This window comes from Mastigoproctus giganteus, chromosome 7 (genome assembly GCF_048544385.1).
Source record: "Mastigoproctus giganteus isolate SK-2022 chromosome 7, ASM4854438v1, whole genome shotgun sequence".
Taxonomy (NCBI): domain Eukaryota; kingdom Metazoa; phylum Arthropoda; class Arachnida; order Uropygi; family Thelyphonidae; genus Mastigoproctus; species Mastigoproctus giganteus.
Genome location: NC_143581.1, coordinates 221,607,685 through 221,623,428, shown reverse-complemented (window position 1 = coordinate 221,623,428; position 15,744 = coordinate 221,607,685). Strand labels below are relative to the sequence as shown.

At 39.8% G+C, this 15,744-nt stretch overlaps 1 protein-coding gene across 2 annotated transcripts in view; it reads left to right on the top strand.

Annotated features, from left to right (window-relative positions):
• Positions 1-15,744, top strand: part of LOC150083713 (uncharacterized) — a 235,025-nt gene that overhangs the window by 118,180 nt on the left and 101,101 nt on the right. For both annotated transcript variants that reach the window (XM_090378142.1, XM_090378143.1), the window contains exon 3: positions 13,167-13,274. In XM_090378142.1, coding sequence (XP_090234268.1) covers positions 13,167-13,274 — 108 coding nt within the window. The remainder of the gene's footprint in view (positions 1-13,166; positions 13,275-15,744) is intronic.

Genomic DNA, 15,744 nt, shown 5'->3' with positions numbered 1-15,744 from the left:
CGGTAATCTCCTTCACTGCTGAGTAGATCTTAAGATCATCTGCATAGAGAGCAACTTGAACTTCTTCCATCTACACCTCCAAGAAGGAAGATCATTTACGAAAACAATGAAGAGAAGAGGGCCTAAGGGGGAGCCTTGTGGTACTCCACTTAGTGGTATAAAACAGTCTGAGTTCACTTGATTGATGATAACGCTCAAGGAACGATGCGTAATATAGCTGCGTAGCCATGAGAGCAAAGGGTCACGGATACCATATAGCTTAACTTTTTCCAGAAGTTGTTCGTGCGGGACTTTATCAAATGCCTTAGATATGTCTGTGTAGACTGAATCAACTTGTAGGTGGTTATCAAGAGCTTCAGAGGTGTATTGCCAGAAAGGAAGTAAATTTGTGACTACTGACTTGCCACTGCAGAAACCATGTTGATTCTGATCAAAGAAAGGCCTGAAGAATGGCTGTTTTGCAAGGTTATGGGTTTCCTTAATTTCCTTAATCCTGGACTTCTGTGAACGAAACGTTTTGGTCTTGGCGACAGTAGTGTAGCCAGGATTTTCTGTCAGCAGGTACATTCACAAAAAAATGCGCAAATTGCCTAAAGCCAAAAAGCGCCACAATACCACATTTTGCCATCAGGGAGGTACGATGTTGACACTCTTCGTTGTTTCTGCCCATCCAAGAGGCTGTGCAGCACATTTTGCACAGACCTTCCTTTTCCCAAAATCTTCATGCAAAATTTGACGAATGGTCTCTTTATTCATATCCAACTCATCAGCTATCATTCTGAGGGTCAAAGGATAATCTCTTGCCACAATTTTCCGAAATTTTGCAACTCTAAACTCAATCCGAGAGTTTGATGGGCGCCCACTTATTGAAACATCGCGAACATCTTCACGTCCATCTTTCGCTTATACCATTTATTTAAAGACTTAAAATGTTTTATAACCATAAACAGTTTTTAACATTTTTATGCGTTTCTGTTGCAGATTTTCTCAGTTTAAAGAAAAATTTGATATTCGTTCGGTGCTCCATTGCTTTTTTTTTTTTTTTTTTTTGGTAGTTGTTGGCGCATCGGCTTCTGTGGCCATAATGCACCTCCCAAGGTTTTTGCAGTACTTTGATCCAAGCCCGAGGTGGGATTCGAACCCGCAACCTTTGGATTGCCAGGCAGGCACTTTACCCACCCGGCTAGCCCGGTCGGCGTGCTCCATTGCAAAATCACGACAAGGAACGTCAACGCTACTAACAAAAATGTTAGTAGCGTTAATAAATAAATTTTCTGTTTATACTCCGGGACGACTACATGGAATACTACAACAAACAGCACCGTATTCAGCAGTCACGGGCTTGAACCCCGGTCACTCAAGGCACGTGTGCATATGCACCCTCGCGCTGGACTACTCGGCTACGACGGCCGCTTAATAAGTTTACGAGATAATACGAATTTATTCATAATTCACATTTATTTGTTCATCATTCTTCGAGAGTTTTCTTAATTTTATTAAAATACGCTGTTTTGCCAAAATATATGCACATCCTGAGATTTTTGGTAAAATGAGCCATACCCGTCAACCACCTGTCAGGAATAGGTATAAAAGCAAACGTTACTAGTTATTAGTTGACGTTACTAGTAAGCAGATTAAGGAAATATAATACAGGCTGAGGCGTTCAGCTTAATATATAATCCCGCGTGGGGTTACCATAGGATGCGATATTTGCATTCAATCTGTTCTTGCTACTGCAGCAAAACTAATCACCAAATGGAAACATCATGGTGCCAATACATCCAGGAAACGTTCCGGCAGGCCACAGAACTAGACTGAAAGAGATCAGAGTACTCTCAGAACAGTGGTGCATACAGTAAATCCCGTCAATCCTTATCGAATACTGCCAACAAGGAGTTCAGACAGACCACAGGAACTGATACTGGTACAAGAACAATATGTAGAGAGCTGAATAGCATCAGATTTTATGGAAGAGCTGCACACACAAAGCAAACATCACAGCACACACAATGTACAGCGTCGACTTAGGTACACAATCCATCATAATCCGTCCTGGAACGTTGGAAAGCTATGGTATGGAATGACGAATCATGGTAAATTGTTTTCCGATCTGATAGTTGTATTTGGGTCTGGTGGATGCCCGGGGAATGTTACTTACTAGCTTTTGCCATCCCAACTGCGAAGTTCGACAGAGGTGCTATCACAGTCTGGGGTTTTTTCTCCTGATTTGGGTATGGGCCATTGAGCATCGTTCCTGCAAAAACCATGCAGTACATTCATATTCTGTACAATTCCGCTCTTCCTACGCTGTGACAGAAATATGGGGAAGGCCCATTTCTGTTTCAGCACAGCAATGCACCATGTCATATTGCATAGTCTGGTGACTTGGTCTGAAGACATGATCGCGCAAAAGTTTCATTGGTCTGATCAAATCACCAATCTTAACCTCAATAAACACCTTCGGGATAAACTGGAATGGTGGCTTCGGAGCAGGCAAAAATAAGACAGACAGAATACAAGAAACAGCACCGTATTCAGCAGTGACGGGCTTAAACCCCGGTCACTCAAGGCACGTGTATTGTTGTTGTTTTAGTTTTTTTTAGGAGCATTAGCAACTAGGGCCATATTGCTCCGGGATATGCGGTGGTCATTCCCTGACCTTTCCGCATCCTCCGTATTTGGTGGTGACGGGCTCGAACCCCGGTCTAATCAAGAAGCATGTGATACGCACTATTGCTTCTTCCCACCTGGCTACGGAGGCGCCTCAAGGCACGTGTACTTATGCACCCGCGCGCCTGACCACTAGGCTACGGCGGCCTAATTGAATTGATCGCCGTGTCGAAGGAGAAATGGAACAAAATACCACGTTCCTGCTATCATAAATTGGTTCGGAGTCTACCGACATAGATAGATATATGAACAGCATACATATATCTATCTGAGCCTAGTGGGCACTATTTAACCTCACAGCTTAGGCCTGTTTCACACGAGCGAACTCAGTAGCGCGGAATGTATCGTTTTGTTTGAAAGCCCAATGCCAAGAATTTAAGACAAATTAATGACTTCACACTTCTGAAAATTTTACCGTCCTGTCCAGAGATGCATGCGGCTGAAATCCAACTGCCAAGTTTCACCGTTGAAGATTCCCAGTCAATAATAACTTCCGCGCGGTTTTATTACCCTTTTATTTGCCTACAATTAAAAACTTTGCGCTCACTCGCTTCAGTTCGCTCGTGTGGAACAGTCCTCAACGGAACCAAGTGAAGGTCATCAGCTGCAAAGCCTAATGTTGTGCGTCGTGGTGCCTACTGTAATGGTCAGACCGTCTCTTGTGCACGCTACCACCCCAACAGAATGCATTGGTGTATAACTCCGTCTACAATACGAAGAGAAAGGAAAGCAATAATTGGAACCGGGGATGCTCTTTGATGGTTTCCAGGCCATTTACAACGCTAACAAGATGAGACAATGTGGTAAGACTGCTGCTTAACGAGCCACAAAAACAAAAGATGAACCACAAAAGATAGCCGTGCACTTTCAGAGTATTTTGGATGTGGCTCTCTGCGCCACGTATAATGGCGCTTGTAATGATTTACAGCCTTGCTCCTAACTATTAAATCGCAAAAATTGTAAAACACGAAACATTTATAAAATATCAAATACACAGAACAAAATACAAATAAATAAAATACGCTAGTGATGTCTCTCTGAGACGCAATTTTTTCAGTGACTTAAATATATTTGAACATGAAAAAAAAGTTCACTTCCAATATACGTGTTACGAATCCTACGATCTTTTTAATGAAACACCTGTGTTCATTTGGCATCTGTTAATTATTTTAAAACCGGTTGAATTGTAGAGGGGTTGGCAGGTTATTCTCCACGGATAGGTTCATATTTTTTCGTGTTATTTACAACCATCGATCGATGAGAATTCCAATTTGTAAAATATGACACTGGGACGGATGGAATGACAAATTTCAAAATTTCAGTTAGAAGTTGGGAGGGATGAAAAGTTCCTCCCCCATCCCAAACCTGCACACATCTTGTACGGGGAAATGAAAAATAAAGCGTCTATTATCTGATGGCTCGTGTTGCAGACCTCCTGCGGGTAAGGCAAACTGGACTACAATTTCAGTGAATGGATAAATTATCCACCTGTTGCCAAATTTTTGTCGTCAGACAGGAAGTCGGCTTAGTCCCGCAGTTTTTAAGTTCAAGCGCATGCTCATTCATCATGTTTTCTGACTGTTGAAATAAAAGAGCTCTTAAAACGCATCGGGCATAGAAAAAGTGTAAGTTTAAAATAAACTCCTCTGGACCTGTGCGGTTTCCTCGAATCTAAATAAAATATTTATTTTTATTTGTTTATTTTTTTACACGATAGCAGAAATCACATTTTGCTACGCTAAGCTAAAGGCAACTAGAAGCTCCTACTGTGACAAATGTTTCATTGGTGTTGCTGTCTCATCGGAAATCGTGTTATGATTAATGTTAACTTTTCTAAGACTGAAACGTTTTAGGCTCTTATTTTGACATATCAAATCGAAAAGAGTAGAAGACTAAGAGTCTAACACAAATATACATTGAAGCTGGCACCTTCGAAGCATGCACTAAGGATACTCTATCCATATGATAATACAGTATATCTCCAAAGGGACTCACTGTAGATTAATTCTATTGCAAAAGAGAAGGAAGAACAAAAAAAAAAAAAAAGATTTTTCTGGAGCAAACTTCAGTTTCCCTAACAAAGAGCAATAGTTATACAACACCAACTTATTATTTCGATCGTTAATTTGTTCTTGTTTGTATTATTGTTGTTGTTGTTGGGTTTTAGGAGCATCGGCGACTATAGTCAATATACACGGACCATGTTGCTCCGTGTATATTGACTGTAAAATGTGTGTGTGTTCTGAGGTCGATTTTCTGTTTGCTGGATGAAACACCCGAGTTTACGGGAGAAAATACCATGCTACCCTCGCCTGAGACCGACTAACTCAGCCACGTTGTGAAAAATGCCCATAAAAATTCACGTTATCGACAGGACTCAAGTCTTTTGCATCGGTGTGGGGAGGGCGGAGATCCTACCAACTGTGCTACCCACGTGGGCTGTATTACAGGGAAGGACTAGAAGTTTCCACTGTGAAGGTTATGAAGTGGAAAATAAATAGTTTCTTTAGAGAAACACTTCCCGCTGAACCAGTGCATAACGATACAAAAATAGTGTCGTCGATTATAAAAAGATTTTAAAAATTTTCAAATGGCAGATGCTGAAAATGTGTAGTCGCATCTTTTACACTTTCCTTCTTTTCGAGATTTGTAAAATAAATAAATAAATACTTAACTAATATAAAGTTAATTAATACTAAGAATAATAATTAATGACACTAAATAGATATGACATCGTTAGGTTGACATCGAAAAATTTGTATCTACACTATCCACCAAAAGTATTCGAACACCTCTCCTCATGTAATGAACGGGAAGAGCCAGAGCAGGAACTGGTTTAAAAGTATGGGTAGATAACAGTAGAGATATTACAAATAGGTACAATGAGTCACTGTAAGGACTTATGAAGTTCAAAGAGACTTAATCATCGGACACCATATGAGCAATTCATAATGCATACGACAGCCATACGTATGAATTTCATAATGCGGTGCTTCTATTCTACCTGCCTTACGATTAAAAAACAAAAAAAGACAAACTGTTACTTAAAAAGTGGATACTTTACCCTGTGTATAAATCTAAATTAATAAATTGCATCAATTGAGATCAAATTTAGAAACTATAGGAAATATTTCGAATATATTGGAAAAAATGGGTACTAGAAGGTACTCTACACTACGTAAAGCTAATCGCAAGCGATGAAGGTGTGCTCAAACAGCTACCCAGACCAAAACACTGACAAATGAGAACCACCGATCCCTGAAAAAAAGTGATAAAAGCGACATCCTTAGAAAAAGTTACGTTTGAAGATAGAAGTATCCCCAGAAGTGTCCGTTAGTGCGTCCACAGCCTCGGCATAGATTATAAATAAGTCCCACATCATACTAACGTATTCCAAATTGTGTGTGATGCCTAATCCATTGTCCTTGGACCGTGGAACGATGGAAGGAGATTCTATGGAGTAATGGGTCGCGTTACAGTCTTCAGATTAAACAGTCCAACGTGGAGAATGTCTGTGGGCACATTGTAAGCACAATATAGTTCGCAGATCACGATGTGAGCTGTTTCTCGATTGGGACTCGGAATGTTTGTTGTAGTGCCAAAAATCAATGCCTAGTGATATACTGATATGCTGGACAATACTGCGGTGCCTACACTTTAGCAGTTTTATGGAAATGAGCTCCTGTTCCAGCACGACAATGCTCTATCCCATACAGCGAACAGTGTAAAAATAAAGTCCAATAACCTGCCTGGCCGGCCCAGAAACAGATCTGAACCTGATCGAAAACCTTTGGGATGATGTGGAACACTGCATCAGAGAGCGATTAACACACCCCTGCTGAAGTTGTGACTGCACACTGAAGGAGGAATGCACACAAATCCTCGCTACAAGAACTGGACGAAAGTATTCCACGAAAGATGCTTTATTGGGAATAAAAGTGGGCCCCTTCTACACATTATTGATTTCTTGATTAAAACCCGTGCTTTTCCAAACGTAGTGGTAGTGGCGTCCGAATACATTTATTACGGCACGGCATACTATTACAGTAAAGTATTTCAAAAGTTGTTACGTGATCTTAAAAACGAAAATAAAATACTTCACATTTTGGTTTTAACGTCTACTATTGCTAAAATAAAACAAATTCGGCCTTCTTATTAGCTTTAAGTTAAATTTCTTTTGACTAATTTAAAATAAAGGGATGGCACAGTGCAAGTGGCTAGTGCTACTTCTCTAAACTCCGACCGAGCTAGCCAGGTGGATAAAGTGCCTGCCTGGCAACCCAAAGGGCGCGGGTTCGAATCCCGCCTCGGGCTTGGATCACAGTAAAATACAAAAACTTTGGGGGGTGCATTATAGCCACAGAAGCTGATGCGCCAACAACTAACAAAAAAAAAAAAAACTTCTCTAAACCATGATCCATGTTCAGATAAGACGTACTAGTTTATTAAAGAACATCGATAAGGGATAAACAACTCTTATCGATGTGTATGTTTGCGTAGTGACATTACTATCACGCCTTTTCATGATATTCTTCTATACACTGCTACATTTATTCAACGTTGGGAAAATGTACTAATGTCTACAAAAAAAAAAAAAAAAAACGAATGCTGATCACTTAACCAGTAAAGGACACCAGCCTTGAGTTCTCCATCTGCTGTAATTTTACCCTCCTTCACTGGCAAAATTACGGGGAGGACAAGTCCGAGATGTAAGAAAGGTGATTCTTGGCTTTCCAGCGACACGATCTAGTGCTGTCGCCAAAGATGCTATATGCAGTTCTGCAGTGCCATTCAGCAGGACGAGCTGCTTTGACAGTTTTCGGGGCATTTTCATTAATCGAACCTCGTAGCAGAAAATCGACATGATTTACTCCCGTCGCATCCCAAAAAGACACGATCATAACTTTTCCAGCAGCTGACTTTTTTCTTTTTTTTTTTGATGGCAGGGAGTGTTTATGACGGGCTGATTTGACTTAGAGTAAAGCAGTGCACCCATGTCTTGTCACAAGTTGGTACCTGCTGCAATCCTGTCCCCCTGTGCCTTCTAGCCAAAAAGTTACCGTGTTTGGTACCCACTGCGCATACTTTTTTTTAATAGCAGATGACCATGAATAATTGTTTCCACACTTTCCACAATTATGCTCAGTTTGGATGCAGTGTCACGCAACATCGCGCCTGTTTCCCCAAGTCCCTCGATGTGATGAATATTCGCGCTAGTGACAGCGGTAGGCTGAACATAAACATGAACATCGATCGCTTTCCGACTACGTCGCGGCCTTCTAATAACCTTGCGCCAACTGGACACATTTTTGTAGGTGATATTGTCACATGTAGTGATGTATCATCACAAGCTTGGGTCCCATGAGCTCAGAGCTCTGGTGCAGCTGCACTACTTGGGCCTCTGGTCTCGTAATCATACCATGCGCGTAATCTGCAATGAATGAATTTAATGTGGGTTTCACATTCTCTTTCACCAGAAATTCAATAATACAGCAATGTTCACAATTCGAAGTCGATAGGGTCCATCTCCACCTTATATTGTGCATACGCTGCCACAGGGACGTATTCAAGGGGGAGGGAGCATATGCCCCCTTAACCATGCGTATAGGTGTTCCTAGGTCTATCTAAAAAAAAAAAAAAAAACTCAAAAACCTGGTCGTCTGGTCGTCATGCCCTCCTTACGATGATACCTGGATACGACAGTGAGCTGCCATGATCACTTGGCAAGAAATGAGAGCAATACGTCGGCGAACAACCATAAAAAGATTTCGACGTTACTGGTGTTAGTCTTGAAAAAAAAAAATAAAATAAATAAATAAAATAAATAAGTAAACAAATGAAGTCCAGAAACCTTGAACCATCCTCGTAAATAAAGCAAACTCCCACCCACTAAAAAAAGGGGGAGGGGAAGAGTGAAGAAAAAATATCCAATCTAATTTTAAATAATGTTTGTTTGTTTGTTATTTGGTTTTTAGGAGCATTAGCAACTAAGGCCATATTGCTCCGGAATATGCGGTGGTCATTCCCTGACCGTTCCGCATCCTCCGTATTTGGTGGTGACGGGCTCGAACCCCGGTTTAATCAAGAAGCGTGTGCTACGCACTGCTGCTCCTTCCCACCTGGCTACCTACGGAGGCGCCTTTAAATAATGTAATATTAAGCACAGACTGCGTAGGGGTGGGGATATTTCAACACATTAAGTGTTTAAGGAGATCAAGTATGATGAATATGGCCGTAGTTGCCAATGCCCAAATAAACCCACAACAACATGAGGAAATATTTAACCGACAATAACAAATACGTAAAATCTTAGCAAAAAGTAGAAAAGATTTTGTAATCCTCAGGGATTACAAAATATTGTTCATTGGTATATTGTGCGATTTCTTTCATTTTACAGAGTACGAAGAACACTTAAATTAAGATGTCTACGAACACAATACCCACTACTAATTGACCCATTATTTTATTACCCCTCCCCCTTTCCATTCAGATAAACATGGGAAGAAGGTTTTTGACCTTTGGGTGATTTTCCCCTCCGGTTCTTTCGAGAGGGACATGTGAGCAGTCGAATTTCGAGCACCGATAAAGTTATCAACCGTCCACTCCGCAGCGACACCGCCTGAGTGACAGTAAACAAGATAATGTCAGTGGACAGTCGTAAAATGTGAATGACGGCCCAGCGAACGGAATACCAACATAGCTCAAACGATGCACTTCAAACCACATGACACACACATGCACATTCTAATACAACCAGGAAACAGTGGTGCTGTATCTGGGTACAAAAACACTAACAAACAACTCTATGTGTACTGTCGCTGTTCTACGGGGTACAAGTAGAATATGAAATATCCTTCCAAACAATTTCCGCGAATACCTTAGCGTCGGGCATTTTATTGGTGCCAGTATAATTTCGATTTAATATAATTGTTGAATACGGTACCTAAGGTGTGGTAACTTGCTGTAATAAAAAAAAAAAAAAAAAGTAAAGTGCAGCCATTATCAACCCACTGCAGGATGGAAGCCTCCTCAACAATTCATGCTGAGGGAAATGGACCATAATCTGCAACGCTGGTCCAGTGCGGGTTGGCAGATCGACCGTATTCAGCAGGGGCTTGAACCCCGGTCTACTCAAAGAGCGTGTGCTACTGCACTCCCGAATTATTATTATTACTTTTTTTTTCATACGTCTTGTTAGCAAGATTTTGATTTAAAAAAAAAAAGCCACGCCAATTCTACAACAATTTCCACCTGGAAGACAGTGTCGTCCGCATATCAATTTAATTTATAGTTAAAATATTTTAACAAATACATTTAATCTACTGTACCAAAAATGAGAAGGCTGGTCTTGTTTGCTTGGAAATATGAAAAAGCCTTCTCTTTTGCGATCACTTTTATAACTAACGTACAGTAAATGTAAATCGAGTTGGCAGTTTTTGCTATTATACGAGAATTTATTTATGGTGCGTTTGTTGATGTTCGGAATTCTATTTGCTTGAAACTTATGCATGTAGGAGAAACACATTTTCATGAGAGCAAAGTCGTACGAGATCGAAGTCAAAATACGTTTCTGGTGGGGGCAGGAATAAAAAAAACTTTAATCATCAGTAGAATGACAAATTTCAGAAAAGTAAATGAGGTATTTGCTATCCATAGCTTCATCACAATTTATGTTCACAAAAATACATTTCACTTCGTTTCCATGACAACTACTACCTTCTGGAATGCCGCGAGTTTAACGTGTGAATGAACGTCAACAGATTTAATCCAGAAGTCAACTGTGACAGCACGGCACCAAACACATTACCTCTGTGTCTGCCTCCTTCCGGTATGTACCCCCCCCCCCCTTCGGCTTCATCCGCCCACCTCGGACGTTAAATTCTAGGTGACACTTGAAAGAAACACGGCCGACTAAAGCCTACGTGTTGAGCAGAGTGCAGGTGAAGGAACTATTAGCACAACACACCTGTCTTGGGCAGTCCAATCTTTCTGAATTACTCTTGCCCAAGTATGCGATATCTTATCTGCGGCGAAGAAAGCCATCACATCGAAAACGTCCGTGCCATTCAAACGGGCAACAGCTGTAATGTCATTGAGTGTTTCTCCGTAAATGGACAAAGGCCACGGAGATCAAGAGCAGACGTCGCAAATTCTATGTAATGTTTCTTTGACTGCTAGTTAATGCCGTTTCCATAGCAACACGTCAGAGACATCCCAAGAGCGAACGTGCACTGCTTACGCGTGATGTTTTGCGTTTTTGGTTCGCTGACTCCAGTTGCAGGACTTTTAAACTACGTGACGAGAAGCGAAAAGCAGCATCTATTAATCTGCCCAGTTTTGTTTTAATTTAAGTAGAACAGTTAATCACAGAGTACTGCTTGTGCGGAAAAAGGTGTCCATTTACACACATGCCTACGCGAATCTCGGCAGCTATCGGATTTTACATTTTTCAAATGTAACAGGTTAAAAACAGTATCTGCTTCCGTTTCGGGATACATTTCGAAGGAAGTATTTCGGTGTCGAATTGTTTATGCAGAATATCATCCATGTACTGACATTGACGCTTGTAATTGCATACCCTTGCGCATTCCTTGCCGGGTTTGTGTTGTTAACTCAACTTTTCTTTTTTAATTCTTCTTGTTCCATTTTGGGAGATTACGACCAATTAGAACAGTTAATTCTTTAATACAAAAGCAGAAAATCTTAAAATTAACTTACTTGTAGCTCTCTCTCTCTCTCTCTCCCCTTTTCTCCCCTCCCGCTTCCCTCTGTGATTCCGGAGTCACGAGAAACATGTTCTCCAAATGTTAATTTTCGTAACCCCACTTGATTAGAATTGACAACGTCATACGTCATTTCGGCAGTATTACAACAGAATAATTTGCGAAATGGTGTATACCAAGTGATTACACGTTTTGAGTTTGTTGTAGAGATGGATTGCGGTTACCTTCATCACTTATTACTCTGAAAAATTGTTATTCATTTTGGCTCTTCATGAACCTTTGTTCATTTACATAAACGGTTAGTGACTTTCAGAACTAAGGATTATAATCATACATCATGCTTTTGTTTCTGCTGCTCCTCCTGACACGTGCCTTCGTAGAAGTATTTCCATAACCACAATTCCCAACACTGCGGCATTTTTTTTTTTTTTTTTAATACTATACTGCCGTCTCCACAACGGAATATGCTTGTTGGTTCTTCATTCTGAAGACGTTCCTTTACGAGTGTTAAATAACTTTTTGGACGCCTTATATATAATTGTTACGTAACACAATCAAGAGAACCTACCAGAGAGAACTTTCTCTTTTTATCTCGTAGGAAACAAGAGAAAGTTCGCATGACCATAGTTTAAATTTTCCACGTAGCCGATAAACAAAATCAACTGGTTCTTTAAAAACAAATAACGTTAATAATTTTCAAAAAACCAGTTATTTACCTTTTAAATCTCAACAAATGTGCAAAGTTATATGCTACGTGTTTGAACATATGCTTCGATATGGAGTGGTAATAATCGCCGAACTCGCTCACACACAGTGACCCAATGCCTTGAGTACCATGAATTAAAGTCGCTGGAATTTATATCGGGGTGAGCGAGATTGTTCGAACACCATATATAATACACATACGTATCACAGCATTGGTAAGCTATTATGTAATAGATATAAATGACGCAAAAACAAGTTTGATTTGCCGACAAAATAGTGACACCAGAGAAATCAGTGAAATCATTGCATTCGGTGCACAAAATACGTGTAACGTTGACCATTCACAAACACTGTTGTGTAAGTGTCACAGTTGTTCTGCGTTATTAGACCGGTAATATTTTGTCAGTCTGTTTTTGGGTTTATTGAGCAGATTTTCCTTCGTTCCTCGCCTTCTGAGCAGATTTTTCGAAAATTAATTTTCGATTTTAAATTTTTATTTTTTTGCAGTCACAGTTTTACCTTCCCCCACAAGTAAAGGAGCGTTTTCCCTTTGCTCTAAGACAAAATTGTTGGAAACGAAGTTTTGCAGCTGTCACGCTGGATCCATTATTGCGTAACGGTCCCATCGGAACGGGGGTACATAGTTTTTCCCTCTCAGAAACTCGGGTTTTTCATCCCTCAAAAAAGACATTGGTCTGTTTTGAGGGATGAAAAACCCTAAAATCCTTCAGTAACCCTGAAGGATTACTGAAGCTGCACGTCCTTAGTTGTCTCGGTCGAAATTTTAAAAAGTCCAATCCAGTAACTACCACCACATTTAGAATAAACGCAAAGGGCAGTTGCTGTGGATTCTGGTTAGACGAAAGGCCTGAGTTCCAAGTAGAGAAACAAGAGAGAAAGAGAGAGAGAGAGAGAGAGAGAGAGAGAGAGAGAGAGACAACAACGTTATTCCAGCTTCAAAACCTTGATCCAATCCTCCCCTTCTTACTCTCTGTAGTTTATATATAAAGACATTTAATATCAACCAAATCGCTCGGTTGAAAATGCATATTAAATTTTGTTTTCCAGATGGTAAAAAAATGTGAAGAGCGCAAGGAGGAGTCACAGCTGAGCAGAATCCAGGAACTTTTCCCATCAGACGATCTCCGACTCTTAGAAAGAGACCCATTATCTCCGGTAAGTACTCACATTTACATATTTATAAATATTAACGCAGAAAGGGATTCTGACACATGTATACAGCGTTATTACAAAGTCCGAAGTCTGAAGCATTCACGGTTGACGTTCGATTTCAATAAATTCTGAAGGTTGCAAAATTCTAGTGAATGAACTCTTCAATTTGCGAACTTCCTATAAAATTCACAACCTTAGAGAATAAAGGTCATATCATTATATTCTCCCAGGTTTCGGAGACGAATCACCGGGGCATGAAAGACAAGTTTTTGATATTAATCATTTGACAATTTCTGTACATTATAATTTTAAAGAAATTCATACGAAAAAAGGCTATTCTATATAACGGAAGTAGGTGGGAATAAATCAATGAAGGAAAATGAATTTGCTGCTTTGGTATTTGGTAATGAACTCTGAACGGGTGCTGGTTGATTGTGCACATCTGTTTCAGAAGAAACTGTCAGAAATGAATGCCATGGAAAATGGTTTCTAAAAATCTAGAATGGTATAGTGACCTTTATTTATTTATTTGGTTTGGCGATTTATAATTCTTATAAAATAATTATTTATAATTTATATATTTATAATTCTTATAAAAGAATTATAAATCGATAAAAGAATTATAAATCGCCAATCGATCGGAACAGTTTTTAGTCATGTTAGCATACATGAGTAATGCGCCTATCGTCCTCACCATATCCGTCCGTCCGCCCGCATGTAATAACTCTATTCCTAATGGATGAATTTTAAAAAAATTTTAATTTGGCGCTTTTAGAAAAATTTGTCGAGCCAATTCAAATTTCATTAAAATCAAGCCAAACAGAAACCGGCAATTATTATTCCCTTTTCCGCCCATACGTCCAACAGCTCGACTAGTGGATGGAATTTCATGAAATTTTATACTTCTCTATTATAGAGACGTGCAGAGTAATCCCAAATTTCATTAAAATCGGACCAATAGAAATCTGGCAATTATTACTTCTTTCTCCATTCATCCATCCGCCCGTGTTCGTCCGCATATAATTACCCTTAGTGGATGGATTTTCATGAAATTTTATATTTGGCTCGTTTGGAATGATTTATTTAGCATTCCCAAATTTCATTTAAGTCGAGCCAATAGAAATCTGGCAATTAATATACACACTGTATATATATATATATATTTTTTTTTTTTTCCATACATATCGCATAAGCTATCCATAGACCGCATATTGTAGCTGAAGCACTGGGTATTGTTTGCTGCCAGGAGCCGTTAGAAGAATGAATGGGCAGGGTTGCGGATGCGCAGAAAAGAAAAATTCTCTATTTGAGCATAAAAGCATTTTTTTTCTCATTTTATTTATTGTTATTTTTCGTTAAAAATCATGAATCACTGCTATTTGCTAATGCGCCTGGAACGTACTGCCTACATTAACTTTGGACCCTTTCGCAAATGCATAAACGCCTATTAGCTTCACTATATTCGTCTACTAATAACAATCGACTTCCAACTGAACCGATTTTGATACAGTATTTGGTTCTTTTAGAAGCATTTGCCAAGCCATTCCGAATGTCTTCGAAATCAAACATACGCTGTTTAGCAACTTATTTATTTCACATATAATACAAGCCATCGGACCCTCCAAACAGCATATCTTCGAAAAATATATCCTCTAAACAGAATTTAAAACAAGTTAATGTACGCAGTACGTTTTCCGGGGGTGTTAGAAAATAGTAATAATTCATAATTTGCAACAAAAAAAAAAAAAAAAAAAAACAGGAACAATTTTTATGCGCGAACAGAAAAAATTTCGCTTCTATGCATCCGTCACACTGCCCATTCATTCCTCCAACCAGCGCATGGATTCAACAAGATAGTCAGTGTTTCAGCTATAATATACGGTATATGGATAGCCTCTTTCTGCTGTTCTCATGTCATTCTCCTATTAGGATATTTTCCACTAGTGGTTTCTTGACCTCTCCCTCCCTGTAGTCTTAATTTTGTCTTACACTTTACTATTCCCATCCTCTTCCCTATTTCTTTTCATGGGTTCTCCCCTCCTTGCTCTGTTTGGAGGGGGGGGGAAGACTCCAACAGGCCCAGCTCCTCATGCCTTGGACGGATGCTGGAATGCCCATTCCTGGTGATGCGACCCTCCAGTAACTAAGCGGCCGATTAAAACACATTTTAATCGGCCGCTTAGAATGTGCTCGTTCACGATATCCACATTACTCACACCCTCATCTGGCCTTGGCAGATTTTGCTTCTTCACAGTGACACTTCTCGTAGCTTTGTGGGGAACCACTGGGGCCGCTTACAGATACACACACAAATGTCCACAATACAAATAGCCTATGAGATACGTAAGGAGAAAAAAAAGAAATAATAATTGCCATATTTCTATTGGTCCGATTTTAATTAAATTTGGGACGGCCTTGCAAATTTTTATAAAATGCCCAAATATTGAATTTCATAAAAATCAGTCCACTGGGA